This window comes from Centruroides vittatus, unplaced genomic scaffold, assembly GCF_030686945.1.
Source record: "Centruroides vittatus isolate TY-2023 unplaced genomic scaffold, ASM3068694v2 contig_452, whole genome shotgun sequence".
Lineage (NCBI taxonomy): Eukaryota > Metazoa > Arthropoda > Arachnida > Scorpiones > Buthidae > Centruroides > Centruroides vittatus.
Window position 1 is genome coordinate 1,321,683 of NW_027122248.1, and position 18,290 is coordinate 1,339,972.

At 28.4% G+C, this 18,290-nt stretch overlaps 1 protein-coding gene across 1 annotated transcript in view; it reads right to left on the bottom strand.

Moving 5' to 3' along the window:
* Nucleotides 1–17,885, bottom strand: part of LOC136977190 (serine-rich adhesin for platelets-like) — a 97,845-nt gene extending 79,960 nt beyond the window's left edge. The window contains exons 1-2 of the mRNA XM_067272644.1: nt 17,753–17,885; nt 6,822–8,417 (exon numbers count right to left, since the gene is read on the bottom strand). Of these exons, the coding sequence (XP_067128745.1) occupies nt 6,822–8,214 (1,393 nt within the window). The 5' untranslated portion in view covers nt 8,215–8,417; nt 17,753–17,885. The remainder of the gene's footprint in view (nt 1–6,821; nt 8,418–17,752) is intronic.
* Between the last annotated feature and the right edge of the window lie 405 nt (nt 17,886–18,290).

An 18,290-nucleotide genomic window follows, 5' to 3' on the forward strand; every position in this document is an offset into this window, starting at 1 on the left:
ACAATTCAGACATGTAACAGAATGTATTATCATCTTTTAACATTGCAGCCGTGAATATTTTTACCTTCATCATCTGAGAAGAACTTTCCTCACAGTTGTTTTTTCAGCATTAGGAATGATTAGAAATCACATGGCACTAAGTCCAGGCTATAAAGAGAGTGTCCCAATGAAGTCCCATGAATTTTAGTCAGTGCAGTTGCAATATGTAATTGGGCATTGTCCTGGAGCAAAAATCACTGGCTCTTGAACAATTCTGTTCTTTTCTTCCTCATGGCTCCATGCAAACAAGTTTTTGGAATACAGTAGAGTATCGATTATCCGACTTAATTGGGGACTGGGGTTGGTCGGATAACTGAAAAGTCGGATAACCGAAAAGTATGAAAAAATACATTATTAGTATAGTGTATTAGGCCTGGTTTAAATACTAGCTTCCTTTTCATGGTCGAGCCACTGCTGCCAGCTAAAACATGCAAAAATTTAACAAAAATAATATTAAAGTAGCTAAGACATAACCAAATATTGTAGCGCCACATCACTAACGGACATTTGAATTTGCCAACTAGAACGCGGTCGGTTAATCAGGGATCGGATAATCGATGCTCTACTGTATTTGTATAGGTTAAGTGTCCGTATACAGGTAACACAGAACTCTAGGATTATATTTTTCACATCAATAAATAGTACTAGGATCATCAAAGAGAAAAGTACTAACTTTGAAATTTACATATGACACTAACATTCTGCATAATTCATTTTCTACATAGCTTTTGTAATTTTTAATAAAAACAATTAATAAATAACAGCACTTTAAATTTCCAATCTGAAAATAATATATTTGTACAACTTGCAAAATGTAATACAGCAAGACTTCTATACATTCTGTGCTCAAGATAAAACTTAAAAATTCCTTCTTGTAACAAAGACTGTGGCAGGGTCACCTTATTTACCTTTGTTTCCAGGAATTTCTCAGAAACCCAGCGGCAAATCCAGGGATGGCCAAGGGCCTCTGACCCCTTCAAAGAAAAAGGGGAAACAAACAGTAGAAAATTTTCCAAAAATCTTTTCCTAATTAAAATTCATTTTTTTATTTATGTTCTGTGGTGTCTTCTGTTTCTATACTACTTATGAATTAGCGATCATATAAGGTGGGAATTTTATTGAATGCATTAAAAACTCTTATTCATTCAACTTGGCCCCCGAAGAGTAAGGGTCGATTTACACACAACAGTGATGTGCCAGCACAGTGACCGTTTGGTGCATAAACATCCATAAATATCACACATAGCCAATCAGAGTTTCATCTACGACACATGATCTGTATTCTGTCAATCATACAAGTGTCGTACATGAAACTCTGATTGGTTATGTGTGATATTTATTGATGCTTACTGCACTGTGCCGGCATGTCACTGTTGTGTGTAAATTGACCCTAAATCCTGAGTGCATCACTGCAGGAATCAATTTGAATTCTGATTTTCCAGAAATAAAAAATTTTAAAAAACAGGAAAGTCCTATTTGGTACATTCTATCCTTGAGATATCTCTATGAAAAGAATATTAAAAATATAGATCTAAAGAATATTCAGTCCAATCAATTCCTTTCCAATAGTACTTTATGATGATGCAAAAATCATTGAACTGAGAGTAAATGTATTGAACATACAATAATATAAATTGCGAAAGGGGGCATGGCTCGACAGTGGGAGGTGTTGGTGACTTTTGCGTTGTGGTTCAACAAGTGTTAAGAAACTACTGTATTTCTCTAATCTTATTAACCCAAAATTACTAAAACTGTATAGAAATCATCGTTCTCGAAGAAATATTAACAATTAATAAATATGCAGCGTTCACCAGTTAAACGAGGTAGACCTCCGCTTAACAGAACCAAACCGGAAAGTAAAAAGTCTCAACCAGGTGCATCCAACTCCAAACTTATAATGGATTTTAATCTATTAATGGACAAAGAATCACAAGAACCAGCCTTAGAAATCAACAACCAGCATATGGATACAACTCCACAAAGACTACAGAATTCACCAGGTGAGTCCAATATAATCCATCCATCATCTTCGACAAATTCGAATGACACTCTAACAACAGATCTATGGTACAAAATTTCGGAACTTATTAATACTTCTAATAATAAACTATCTACCCAAATGGAATCTATAAAAGAAGATTTGAATTTAATCCATGAAACTATACGTGAGAATAAAATACAATTTCAAAGAATGGACAGTCAAATTGAAAATCTAAAACTACAAATCGACAATTTAAAATCAGGAAAGGAACTGATACAGTATAAAATGGACACCCTGATCAACGACCATCACTATAATAATATAATAATATATAATTATCCCACGTCAAATAGTATCTCCAAATCAGAAATTCTTAAATTTATTAACTCTTCATTAAACCTGCACAAAGTACTCCAGGAAGATATTCTTGATATAACTCAATTAACCAAATCAACGAATCCTGTTATCAGATTATCACTCAGTAATAAACAGACCCGTGATCAGATTTTTAATTCCTTCATATCAAAGAAACAACAAAAATTATTGGAAAACTGGGGAAACATCCAAATCGCACCAGACCTTACTAAGGACTCACGTAAAAGAAGAAAAAACTTATTACCGATTTATTTCGAATTAAGAAAACAAAATCATTCAGTCAAACTACGTAACGATATTCTACAAATAGACCGAGATAGAATAACTTTTAATATCGATACGGGAAAACTGGTTTATGTGGATACTTTTCTACCTTTTTCTACCTTACCAGAATCAGCAAGTTGATATACATTACAAAATAAATCTCATCAGGAAAAAGTTAACAAAAATATACACCCAACTACTGTCATCAATTGGAATAGTCAAGGCTTAAAGAATAAAATAACATCACTAAATCTTCTCCAATTAAAATATGACCCTGATATAATTGGAATAACTGAAACATGGATTACACTGGATCTGTTTTATAATTCTACTTTCTTCAATAACTATACAACAATTACAGTCCCAGCATATAAACCTTCTGGACCTGGTCGCCCAAGTGGTGGATTGTGTATCTTATTAAAAAAACATTGCTGTAAAATACAACAAACCAAAAAATCTGACAACTATATATTACTCCTACTTTCAATGAATAAACCAATATTAGGCAACAAAGATTATCGACAAATAATAGTAATGATCACCTATATTCCACCCAACTGTCTGACAAAACTCAATGAAATATTTAAAATAATCGAACAGTGGCAACATTTAACTCCATATATCCTTTTACTGGGAGATTTTAATGCAAGAATCGCTGAAATGACAGATTCATATTATAATGGTCCTAATTACCAAATACAAAATATCAGACGATCCAAAGATAATACTACTAATAAACTAGGAATAAACTTAATAAAAATAATAAAAGACCATAAACTGTACATTTTAAACGGACGTCTCAAACCTGATTATCCAGCCGAATTTACTTGTATTGAACATAATGGCAAATCCACCATAGACTTAACAATATGTTCTGAATACATGTTAGATTGTTGTCTAGATTTCGCCATAACTACGCAAGACACATCGGACCACTTTCCAACCATATCAAAATTCCTATTGTCCTCAGAAAATTCATCAACTAAGGAGTGCAATAAACAAACGAGAATCTACTATAAAATGTCGAAATATTCCAATGAAATAGAAAATAGATTCAACAATATTCCAGAAATAACCAATTTGAATTCTGATATAATATATAACCAAATAATTCAGATAATGAACGATTATATCCAAATTAAAAACGATAAAAGAACCATTCAAAACAAATTTAAAAAACCATGGTTTGACAAAGATTGCTACAAGATGAAAAAGATGAAGCAAACAAGTTTAAAAACATTCCGTGAAAACTCAAATAATTTAAATTTCAATAACTACAGAAAGCTCAAGCAAACTTACAATAATCTAATTAAAGCAAAAAAGAAAAATTATTTTTCTAAACTTGAAACAACACTACTAAAAAACAGCAATGATAGCAAAACTTTCTGGACTCTAATACAAAAATTTCGATTTAAATTTGACTTATGTGACAATAACTCAATGATAAGTTTTGAAGCCTGGAAAAAATTTTATCAACGCTTTCCTGTTACCCAAACTATACCTAATTTAATGTCTAACTACAACTCCAACAACGAATGTCTTAATTCTAAATTTACAATCAAGGAACTCGATGATACCATAAATAAAACTCGCATTAATACATCACCAGGAAATGATCACATTCCAACTAAGTTCCTAAAAACATTGTCAAATCAAGCAAGAATGAAACTGCTACAACTCTTCAATTCTATGTACAAAACAACTAATTACCCGGACTCCTGGAATTCAGTAATTTTATCAATGATACATAAAAAAGGTGATAAAATTTCTCCAACTAATTATAGACCAATAGCATTACTGTCAACATTAAGAAAATGTTTTACATCTTTATTAGCTACAAAATTCCAATACTGGACTAAAATAACTGACCTCGAAGCAAAATTTCAATACGCCTTCTTCAAAAATAAAGGAACAGAATCTGCTATTTTCCTACTATCATCCATAATACAACTTCATCTGAGAAAAAAGCAAAGAAAAATATATGTTGCATTCATTGATATCCAAAAAGCATTCGACTCTGTTTTTGTTCCGCTACTGGTATATAAATTAAAAATTAACGGAGCAGGTAATCAATTTGCAAACACAATATCTAAGCTATTCTCAACCTATAACGCAAAAATTAAACAGGGCAAAGCCGTCTCACCATCGCTAACATTAACACGTGGAATACTCCAAGGTGACCCTCTTTCGCCATACCTATTCAATTTTTATCTACTCGAAATTGATCACATATTTCAGAATTGCTCAGATGGAATAGAACTTGGTGACAGGACCTTTCATTATGTGTTATTTGCTGATGACCTTGCAATCTTCGCTCCGACAAAAATATCACTACAAAGAAAAATTAATCAACTAAATTCTTACCTCAACTCAATCCAACTAACAATCAATCCTACCAAAACGAAAGTCGTTATATTCCGTAAGAATAGTAAAATCTCCAAAAAAGAAACAACGATATATCTAGACAAGCAACCTCTGCAAATGGTAAATGAAGTCAATTTCCTAGGTGTTATATTCGATTGGAATCATACTTTCAAAGCACATATTTCGTATTTGAACAATAAAGTAAAACTTGCTATAGATAATCTGCTAAACTTATATTCTAACTTAAAAACCTCCGATTTATCTATTCATATGAAACTGTATAACGCAATCATTAACCCAATCATATATTACGCATCCCCAATATGGGGTCTCGATTATATATATAAATTAGAAAAATTTCACATCTACTTTCTCCGCAAACTTTTTCACTTAGAAAGAACTGTCCCAGGCTACGCAATTCGCCACGAAACTAACCGTATCTGCTCTTATCCATTGTTCTTAAAACGTATCATTAAATTCTACTATCGTTTAAAATTCAAATCTGACAGTAATATTACCTTTCTGCACCACGAAATAATCAAAGGCAGTAAAAAATCAACTACAATACAACTCTGGCAAACTAAACTAAATAAAATACTAAATTCTTTTGGAGTATCAGATCTTCTATTCAAAGATAATATTCAGGACTGGAAATTTGGATATACTATGTTAATGGAATCAGCTATCGCTCAATCTATAAATATGGATCAAAATAGCCTAAATCACAATACCTATCATCCCTGGTACTTAAAAATTTTACAAATACCTTCTGTACAACCTTATATGATAAAATCAATTAACTTCAACGTGAAAAGGCTAATTTCACAATTACGTCTAAATAAATATTCCCTTTATATCAATAATTTCTATATTGACCTGTCAAACAATCATTGCCCATGGTGCAAATTCGATAACTTCTCAATTGAACACTTACTTCAGAAATGTCAAAATCTCTCTAATGTACGTGATTCTTTCAACATTCCTCGAATACTCCAAAGTGATTCATCCCAAGATTATAGAAATTCTCTCAATAACCTAAATAAAAATGATCTCTATTCTCTGTATAATTATTTCATTAAGATTACAAAAATGTTGTAAATCTATGCCAGTATGTCAAAATATATCAACATTATATAACTTCACCATTATTGTATAATTATATTACTGTGTTTGTTAAAATAACTGTTTTTATTTATGTTAATAACGAAATAATATAAAACCAATGTATAATATAAATTGCTTGAAATGCTGATTTCAATGCTATTTCAGTAGATTTTTATACTTTACTGTTCAGCTGTAATAAAGCATTAATTTGATAAATAGGTTTTGGACCATCTTATATTAGTCAAAAATTCTAATCAAAAATACTAGTAATTTTTACTGGATTCTGACAATCTTCAGTATTCCAATTATTAATATATCCAAGATTAGATCAAAGTAGAATAATAATGAGGTAATGCTTGATTGAAAACATTTTCAGTAATAATTAGCACACAATACTTTTTAAATTTATGATTAATAAAAAGTTAATTTTTATTAATCATTTCTCTATATCATTTTACATTCAAACATTTTGGAATTCTATTATTTATTTAAAATTTCTTTAATAAAATAGAATAGATTGGATACAATATGAAAATGTTTACAGCTATTTGATACTTGTAGATCAAAAAATGTTTTACCTATAAATTATAATCATTAGTTTAGATATTTATATTAATGTAAATTATTATAATTACAGAAAATTTAATATTTAAATTAAAACTACTACAGATCAATTCTTTGCATAATTACTTACTTTCTTCATTTCCAAAACAACCACACTGAGGCACCTCAACCTTAATATTATTTTTTAGACGTTCTTGTCGTTCTGACTCGTTTTCACATGTCAAACTTTGTTCAATCGGTGTAAAAGAATTACCAGAATTAGAAACAATTGTATTGTTTTCTGCAGCTTCATTTTTGGAATCTGATAAGGGCTCAAAGGAACTTTCAAGAGGAGTTTTCAGCACAGTATCTTTAAGAAGATTTATATTTTCATTTGATGAACATTTGTCTTTTATATCTTGATTGAGATGCGATTCATTTTTAACATCTGTAACAGATTTTGTGTAATGATCTGAAACTGTATTAGTTTCTGAATTTTTTAATGATGATGAAACTAGACACATTGGTTCTGAATTTGAAAATTTTTTAAATGTATCTGAGAACTGAACAGAATAATTTGGAATTTGATTTGATTTTGACATAAATAATGAATTTGAATTAGTTGTTTGATTTGAATTTGTAGAAATACATTTCACTGTATTTTTTGAATGATCCAATAAACTTTGAGTAGATTGGAATAAATTCTTGGAAGAAGAAAAATCAGATGAAGTGGACAAAGGAATTCTTTGCTGTAATTTCATTTTATGTGATTCTGAATACAATAAATGTTGAGGAGAAAATGAAGTTAAATTTTGATTACTTAAATGAGATGATTCAGATACTTTTTGTTCTGGTTTAAAAGGATCATAATAACTATGTGGAAAAGAATAATAATCATACATTAGTTTTGAATGGTCTTGCCATTTTTCTGTAGAATAAGGAGAAATGCTGTTATAAGACATATTATTTGGATGCATAAAATTAGTACTGGTATTAACTGTATGTAATGTAGGATTAATACTTTCTTCTTGAATAAAATTTCTTTTATTTTTATTATATTCAATCTGCTCTAATTGACCCATATCATAATTTTGTTTAGACGGTATTTTCCAATAGTTATGATCAAGATATGAAGGATTTTTTATATGGAAATTTTCATTATGCTGAGACTGCCCCTGATGTAATGCTAATGGTGTCAACGATGAATTCTGAAATGTTTGAATGTTGTTACTCTCTGAATTATAGTTTATAGATTGAGGGACGGAAAATACAAAATCTGAATTTGCATAGAAATTATTTCTCAAAACAGACTGTTTGTTTCTACAACCTGATGAAAATGATAAATTAGGATCTGTAATCTCCCTATGTGGCAGTGAATCAATTGTGCTTGTTGATGGATGTTTATATCCATACTGTGGCAGTGTTGATTGAATGGGAGAATAAGAATATGTAGTAAATGAAGGCAGTATATTTTGTGATTTAACATTCTCAGATATTCCTGAAAGATGAACAGGATGATCTGATGATTGAATATAGTATGCCATTATTTACGTTAGCACATCAACTTAGTTCCTAATTTAAAACCCTTCATTACTTTGAGAACTTTTTCTCATTTAAATGTTCCATTTTTATACAAGAAAGCTGCCTATCTGTTTCTTCTTTTTTATTATAGATGTATCAAATAACTTCTTTTTTCTTATGTCTTCAGAAAATCCATTTTATTTTTTTCAAGTGAGAGAAGTACAATCTGAAAAATAAAATAAATGAACATTTATTTGTAAATTTATTTTATAATATAATTGATTAATAAGTTTTATTATATATATTTATATACACACAAATTTAGAATTATAAACATAAGTTAATCTCAATATTTAGTATTAAAATCATCCACTTTAATAAATAAGATTTGAATGTGTTTGACATATTTGAAAAGTTTAGTGCTGATGTGGCCTTCGTTGATGGACTCTTGGTGTTCACATAACTGCTTTTTTATTTGTCTTAAAGTTGCCCCAATGACAAATAGAACTTCAGATAGGATAGGAAATTGGAATACCATAAATTTTAAATGTTCTAAAAGTTCATGGGGTGTACTATTTGCAACTACTAATCTTAAAGTATCCATGCTTCATAAAGAGTGCAATGATTTTTAAAGTAACTCACAATATGAGATGGAGAAAGGACAAAAACTATAGGATGGTCTCTCATATCTAGTAGTAGAAGGAAACAAGGATCTGTAGACCTTACTATGTATGTACAGGCGGCCCTCGACTTTCGCACATAATTGGTTCCTGAAAGTGTGTGTGAATGTTGAATGTTCGAAAGTAGAGGGATCTAAAAAAAATACGCACCAAAAACTGTGTTTTAAAGTATTTATTTATCAATATGTATATATAATGAAGTTAACAAGGCGTGTTTAAGTGCTTTTGAGTGTTTTCTTTATAAACTTGTTGAGAGTTAGTTGAATACCACTCTTTCTTTTCTTTCTTGATAGATTTCTATAACATGCTGTCTTTTGAAAACAATCTTTGAAGATGTTTCCACAATTTTGAACGTATTCCTTAATTTTACTCTTATTTTTCAAAATTGACCATATCGTAGATCTGTTTACATCATACAAACGTCCAATTGAAGCAAAAGATTCATCGTTTTCAGAATGTTTAATTATATCTATCTTTGTCTCGATCGTATGAAGTTTATGAGTCCTTAATTTCTTTTTTGTTTGTAACAACACTGCAGTTTCTCCATTTCTCACTCATGCTTATCAATTTATAAGGATGACATATTTAAACATAAACAAATAAATTGGCAAAACACACAAAATGTTGACGCACGCCCTAATGCAAGGACTAAAACTGTTTTGACCTCTTGCTCGGAACAACACAGCAGTGATTCCACTATTGTAAAAAGTAATGTGTCCGAAAATGTAGAGCAAGCTACCGCACTTTGTAGTGTATGAGTGTTCTGCACGGAAGCAAATTTTTTCATTATCAACAAAAATATTTAAAAAGTTGAACTTTTAAAAAATGTGCAAAATAGCGAATTGTGCAAAAGTAGAATGTGCGAAAATCAAGGGCCGCCCGTACTTAAATTTAGACCCAATACTCTGATGCTATCACTGTTAATCGGATGATGTTTAACTCTTTTTGTATTAGATGTGATGTAGAAGTTAAAAATATGCTGTGCATACTAAGGAGTTTATGGCCTTGTGCTTATAGATAAGCAGTTGACACAAGTTACAGTTAGTTTGTCCTTGAAAAAATTTATTCTTTATATGAGGAAATATTTTCATAACACTAAGAAATAATTAAGAATATATATATTTTACATAAGTATTAAGAATAAAATTTTAAAAATTTATATTTATATTTTGAAACTTAAAAGATGAATTGCTAAGTTCAGGAAATCAAAATTTAGTCTTTATTAACTAAATCTTTGATCACCTAAGGCTGAAAATATTTCTTAATAAAAAGAAATTTTTGTTTCTAAACTTAATTTTCTTTAAGTTGTAATTTTGTATCAAAGTTTTATATGTCTGATTTTATTCAAATATTTGTTTGAAATTTTGTAGTAGTAACTAAATTAATCAATAATTTATTAAATGATATTTCAAATAATAAAAATCTTGTTTTTAACAGAAATAAATATTATTCTAATACAAACTAATATACTCTAAATTAATCCTTAATTCTACTCATTTTAAAATATCAAAATGAAATTAATTGTTGTGGAATAGTTCAACAAAAATTTGCATCAAACAACATTAAAACAACTGTACTGTACTTTAATTAAAAATTATAAATACTTTCATCAAACTAATCACACTTTTTCACTCTTGATGACGAGCACTGAGTTCAGCATTAATACATTCTATTAACGCTGAACTCAGTGTTGGTTATCGAGAGATTATACAACATTTGGCGTGAGTTTTTAAATTTCCCTAACTTTAGTTAAATATAAGTATTTGCAATATTTAACAAGAAATTATTTATTGTGACATCATCACAATGCCAGGCTACAATTTTTAATCATATTTTTAATTTATTTAATTTAAATATGCTCTCCACCTCAAATTAGTAGTGTCTTGCCTCTGTACATCATACTTTCCTGCTAGCAATAGAGTTGTGCTAGTCGTCTATCTAACTCCTTTCAGGAAAAAATTTTTTAATTGAAATAACACGATATCTGGTCCAAATTGGAAGTTCGTATATAGTTAATCGGGGCCTCCTACCCTAAGCTTTCCATATCTGGTCTCGACTTTCATCTATATAACTCCATTATCAAGATTAAGGAAGGATAGACAACAGACAACAGTGGGAATTTATAGGTCTTCAGTTTTTTCAAATTGCAGCCCAATTACAGTTATGTACAAGTAAAGTTCAAAAGAAACATTATACACTTTTCCTCAAATCAATATAAATGCAATATCACAATTTTTTTTGTTTTCAAGGTTTTTTCAAACATAAAAAGTGGAAATATTCCACTCATTAGTTAGAACAACAGAAATTTCCTTAGACTGGAATAAGAAAAGGTATTGGAATTCATAGAACAGACAGCAAAGAAACATGAAGTTAAGAATTAAAAACTGATTTGAAGAATAGAGACATTTTTTAAGAAAAATTTTATCCACTGTAAAAGGTCTCTCTGTTCCTCTAATATATGCTCAATAGCTTTGAATATGAGAAACGTGTTTGATAGTAAAACTTCAAAAATTACGAAAAGATAAATCTAACTGTAAAATCTAATCTGTGAAAATCTAACTACAGTCACAAGCAGGAGGAAAAAATTTAAATAATGGAAATTTTCAGTTTTGATATAAAAGATAATTTAGAAACCAATCAATTTTTAATTGTATAAATTTTATAAAATTATGATTTTGTATTTAAGCTGTTAAGATTATTCCTATAATTATCTACTTTTAATTTCATTTTTATAGATAATTATCAAATTTTATTGTTTGAAATATATTTTGATGTTTAAATCACTAAACTGATAAACACAACTTTTTGTCATTTGTAAATTTTTATACTGAATTTCAATAATACAATCAGAATTTCTTTCATCTTTAGTTTTCGTATGACAGTTGTGGCATTTCAAAATATTTTTTGTAACAGTGCAATGTAATAAATTTTGCATATGTTATTTATCTACCAAAGAGGATACATCTCTATGGTCAATAAATCTATTTTTTTGTAAGAAAGTAAAACACAAACTATTTTATGAGCAGAGTGAAGGTGTAAAGATGAAGGTAAATAACTTGTGTTTAATTATCAAATAAATGTTAGTGCTAAGTATTACATGACACGCACATAGTGACATTTTCCTTGTGAGTGTAGCTGATCAAGTAAGTCAAGGCAACATACCAAACTAGTGTTGTATTTATGTACTCAAAAATCATTTACAAAAAACTGATGATAAAATCAAAGAAGTTATATATTTGTAAGTCCTCAAATTATACTCTGATACTTACATTTATAACATGTAATTTGCAAAAAGTTTTATGCAGAATACAAAATATTTTATAAAAATTATTTTATTTTCATTGTAAATTGGTTTACATCAGATCCTAAGATTTTCTGGGGATTCATCCTTTTCCAAATCTAATAGACATCACCATGTTGTCCCTGATGAGTGCTTTTTTAACTTTTACAACAATTTTAAAAATAGATTTTTTAACATCTTATCATGTATTCATTTTCATCCTTTACTTTTTAGTAATAATACCATTATGAGCATTTATTTTATTTTTCCAATATTTACCAAGCTATTTTAAAACTTTCCCATGTGTATAATAGTCCTGATTTTATTCCAGCTATATTTTGCATTGATATTTTACCTATTGCATCTTCTATCTTCATATATTTACTGCAATACTTCAGGAAGGATTTATTCCAGAACACCGGTATACCTCTTTTGTTGCAATCCCTAAAGGAACTCATCATCATACAGACTAAAGATCTACCAAATGAGCTAAACTGATCTGAACTACTCAGAATTTTGACAGTCAGCTCAGCTCAGCTCAACTCAGCTGAAGGTGGATTTCTTCATCTTACACTTATGCAATCTATGGCCCATGAAAACATTTTATTTAAATTCATGCTTTTGCTTCTGCTACTGTGGATCTGAAGGCATCTCATGCTACCTCTATTAGTGATTAAACAACCAAATTTGTTGTCCAATGGTTCTTTGATTAAGAGTAATTACAGCATGAAACTTGGTAGGATAAGACAGTTTCAAGTGGACAATTCAGATATGCTAATAGAAGCTTCTAACAAAATGTATTCTAATTACAAATCTTCACCAAAGTTTGAGTTTTTTAAAAATTTATTCTTGTGGAACTGAAACCATATTTCAATTGCCTGTAACTCAAGAAGAAAACATTCTTTTACAGCCAAACTTTGGATTTTAAAATTGTATATGAGGGTAATTACTCATGTAAAATTTCAAATGTATAGCTGTTATAGCTTTAAAAATATGCCCACTGAAAAATGCAAAGAAATTTTCAGACTCAATTTTTATCAACATTCAGAGACAAATGTGGAGGTATCTTAATTTTTTTTTTCTTTTTTCCTACATTACAGAGAACATCTTTCCTTTTATTGAAATATATGATTTTAATTTTCTTCCTGACTCTGATAAGGGCAAAAATGTGACATTAGACATAGTGTAGCCTGAATAAAAACTTGATTGTATAAAACAAAAGCCACACATTTTGATAACTAATAACTTTGGAACTATACAAGACTACGGAATGCAAATCAGTCTAGCACACAAGAGAACCACTACTAAACTAGTAAAAAGTTTAGCTATCAGAAGAGGAATCTTCTGGTATCACTGCAACTTAATTAAATTATGCTTAGTTTTGAGATCTTTTTTCTTCCTGAATTTTCAATTTCTGGTCAACTATTGCCTGCTTGTACAGCCAACAGCAGCTTTTTTACTTTGTTCAACAAAATTTTGAATGTTCTGTGTAAAGTTTATCCTTTGCTTAATAAGCTAGATCATCTACCTTATACTGTTGAGAATAAAAACTATAAATAAATAAATAAACGTTTTTTAAGTGATTAAATTGGTGTGCTAGTTTGATAAAGGTGTTATTTTATTTTATTTAATAAAAACTATATTTGCAATTTGTGATTTATCTGTTATGGACTAATCAGACAAGATATAAGTTTATTTAATATTTTGGAAGCGCTTTATTGTTAATATTTTACCAAAGAAACATTGTCTTTTTTTTTTTTTTGGAGTGATCTTTTTTGTTTTTGTGTATTTACTTGTTTCCTCTGTTTTCATGAAAATGAGTTATTCAAATAAAGCTTTTGATATGCTGATGGCTTTAGATGCCTATCACTAAATTTATTCACAGGCTGCAAATCTTTATGAGGACAAATATAGGAAGTGATTTACTTTCAGCATCCTTCTACTAAAAACATGAAAATCAGAATTTCAGAAAGTTTTTGTAAGATTAGATGTGAATTACAAAATATATTAAATATCTTTCTTAAAAGAATAGATTCCTGTAAATGCCAAGAAGATAGACACTTTCAGCATCTAATTTAAGTAAATTTTGAAATGTACATTCATTATTACTATCATGTTTCTGCCAATTAAGGCCTTTTGATAAATAAACTGATAAACTTAGTTCACAACATAGAAACTTTCATAAAAAAAGAGAAACCAGAATTTTAGAAAAACTGGCTGATATCAATATCTTGAAAACTATTAGGTTTAAGAAAATGTGACCTATTCAAAAAGGTGTTTATTTGTCACATTCTATCCATATAATGGCTCAAAACCACTTATAATTTTAAAAAATTTTATTTTGTTCTGCATCCCAAAACTGCCGATTTTCAAGATCATCCAGACACCAAAAATTATCTGTCTGGTTTATAAACTTAAAATTTTAAACTTTTGTTTACATGTACCAAATTTGGTAACACAAATACCTGTAAGAAATTTTGACATATTTAATTATTTTATTTTATCAGAAAACATGAAAATAATTTAAAACAGTGCTATTATTTATCTGTAGAAATGTTTTTAAAAAATTTAATAAAAAAAAAAATTGAAATTACTAGAAAATTAAATTTATCCGTGAAATTATGAATTTCAATTTAAAGGTGTATATATATATATATACATATACACCTTTAAATTATGCCCTACCTCAGCATGCAAAATGTTACATGCCAAGGCAACTCTGCCTCGAGAATGGTTATTTCATGCTGGTCTTCTAAGGGACAAAAAGGAAGGAGAACATTTTTAGAGTTTGTACATAGAAAATTTTGTAATTTTTCCAAATATATATATATATATATATATATAATAATATATTATTATATGTATATAATAATGTTTATTACATGATTACATTACATTTACATATACATGTATATGTAATAATTATGTATATAATAATAATATAATTATATATATATAATAATTTTTTCCAAATAATAAATATAATTTAATAAAAAATATAATTTTTCCAAATATATATATATGTTATAATTCAAATATAATTAACATATTCAACACAAAATATCACATATAGTCATATAATTTTATATGCTCACAGATAAAATATAAAAATATGATATTTTTAAAACTTTCTATATTGTCTTTAACTTTGCTATTGCTAATTATGTAATATTATTCCTAATATAATTAATTAGTAAAATGAAATAAAAATGTTAAAGTTTTTGATGAAATGGTGTAATTATTACAAGAAAAATCCAACATTGTAATGAAGTGTCTAATAAACTATCACCAGATTAAAAAATTTCATGTACTGTACTTTGTTAGATGATTCAGACTGATATTAACTGAACATATCAGAAATATTTATCATTATAAATTACTAAAGTGGAAAAACAAGAACTGCTGTGCCTGTGTAATTTAAAATTATATACTAAATTAGAATTTGTGATGACTAAATTAACAATTTATGACCTTTATAAATAAAATTTAAAAAGTTTTGAAGATTTTGAATTAAATTCAAATAAATTATATCTATACATATATATGCACATTTAAATGAATTTTCCATAACTGTTAAATTTAACCACCAGAATTTTCATACTTCTAAATTGCTTAATGAACATGTTTATGAACAAAAGTCATTTATAAAATTTCAACAAGTCTGATATTGGCACAGCTTGGCCAAAATGGCTCTTCTGCCAATAAAAATCAACTAACAAACATACTCTGATATCTGATATCAATAAAAATGCTTATCTACAACTAATTTTATTCACATTTATTCCAAATATTACTCTTTGCAATTAAACAATTAATCTACAGAAATCCTATGACAAAATATTTTGATATTTGAAGAAAATTATTTTAGTTTATCTTTTGTTTGTGACCATAATTAAATTTACAGTAGATAAATACAAAAATTTTACTCTATTATTATCAAATCCTAAATTTTACTCTATTAACCAAAGAAAAGAAAATAAAAAATATTCTATACTATTGGAAATGTAATGTACCATGGTATATATGTAAGAATTATATATCTATATAGATAGATAAATAAGAATTTAAAATGATATGCATATATATATATATATCAGTTTAAATTCTTAAATTGATATATCCAGTCTAATAAATGTACAAATACAAATATTTAATTTCTTTATAGTTTATATTTATTCGTGTTTTTTAAAATCATATAAAAATATCTTTAATGTAATGAATTAAAATTCTTACGAGAAATTAATACTTAATAATATAAAAAATTATCCATATCTAAAATAATAAACTGTATAAGATAATAATATAATTGTGTAAGATAATAAAAATAAATTATCATTATTTTACATTTTTAAAAGCATACAGATCACTTTTAAATTCTTAACATTGAATAAACTTAATTTTAGGAGTATATTGACCTTGACCTAATTTTTGGGTCAAATACGGTAATAATTAAATTTTTTAATTCTTGACAATAATGGAAAACGCACCGTAAATCGTCGGCTATATCAACATTACGCTCGTCATAAAAAATAAAAGACAAGTTATTTCTCAAATATTTTAAAGTCACACAAGAGTTATTTCATGCATACATTTCTCACATTACTCCGTAATCTTGCAATTTTAATTTTTCTTCATATTAAAAAGAAAAATAACGATTACTCGATCTTACGCACGATAACAAGGTCATCCAGTCATTCTCGAATTAATTGACGTACAGGCGTCTCTTTTGACTCCATACTTTTCCAGAAATTATTATTCAAATACCTTTTGGAAATATACGACACACAATCTCCGTAAATTGCAGACATTATCGAAAACATACAAAAATCAAACTAAAACGTGTTATTGTAGATATATACTTTGGATTTTCGTTCGCAAACCAACGTATACTCACCTAACAGATTTAGACTTACAAACAATTCATTCATCCCTATTGTAGATTGGCAGTAAGTTAGTCATTACACGAAAAATATCCCCAAAGGCAAAATAATTATATCAAATAGACGAAAACTTTGATGTATGATTTTAACAAAGTAGCGTATTAATAATTATCAACGATTTAAACACCCGTGCGTACAAGAAGCAAATATTTTGCATCGGTCGACGTCGTACTAAACGATCACTCCTACACTAACTATTTAATTCATTTTTAACATAAAAGATTAATGATTGAACACTTGGTAATCTACTGTATTTTTGAAAAGAGTGTTGATTTACTTATCTCTGCTACTATTTATTGTTAATGTGTTTTATTGTTTCTCCTAATACCAGTTCGATTGTAAACAAATTTCGTAATATAGCTGGCATGTTTGTTTATTTTCCCAACAGAGAGAATGTTTATGATAATTCCCTCACCTATCCATGATGTTATGTTTACTCTTACGGCGCACGTGTTTCTCTTTAGATAACAAAGACAACACCCAACGTCGTAAACAAAAAGAAGAGAGGAAAAAAAAAAGTTTTTATTCTTTTTTCCTTTAATCGATTACTTGTCTAATTTTGAGAATTTTATGAAATAATAACATTAAAAATTAACAAAAGTGCTTGTTGGATTAACAACGGAGTCCTTATACTGTCATATTTTGCTATATTGTTACTTACCGAAATCTGATTGAACGATTCTAAATATGGATTCGGGTAATAATACAATGAAATGTTACTCTTTATCTTGTTCCCGATCGCCATAACGATCATGACGTAATGCTAGTGACGTAACCTTCGCTTAACATAGACATCGAATTTAATATTTAAAAAAAAGATAATTATTTCGGTACTTTGATATATTATTTAACAGTTTTATTATTACTATTGTTATTATTATTAAAAAAATGACAACAAGTGAAAAAAAAATTATAACTATTTTTAGCTCAGTAAAATCACTTGAATAGAAATTTAAAATTGAATTCACTTTAAAAAAAAGAAATGCGCCCACTAGCGGCCAAGCGGTTCCGTTCCCCGAACACTGGTAGTTGGATTATGGGTTCGCGCCTCTCCGGGACGGGCCGGTCACGTGGAATTTTTCGGGTTTTCTTCACGTCTTTAACGCCTAAATAGAGGCTAGTTATTCTTAAAAAAGCAGATCGCTTAACTGTTGGGTTGCCTTTAATAAGTAAGTAACAAACAAAACAACACTTTAAAC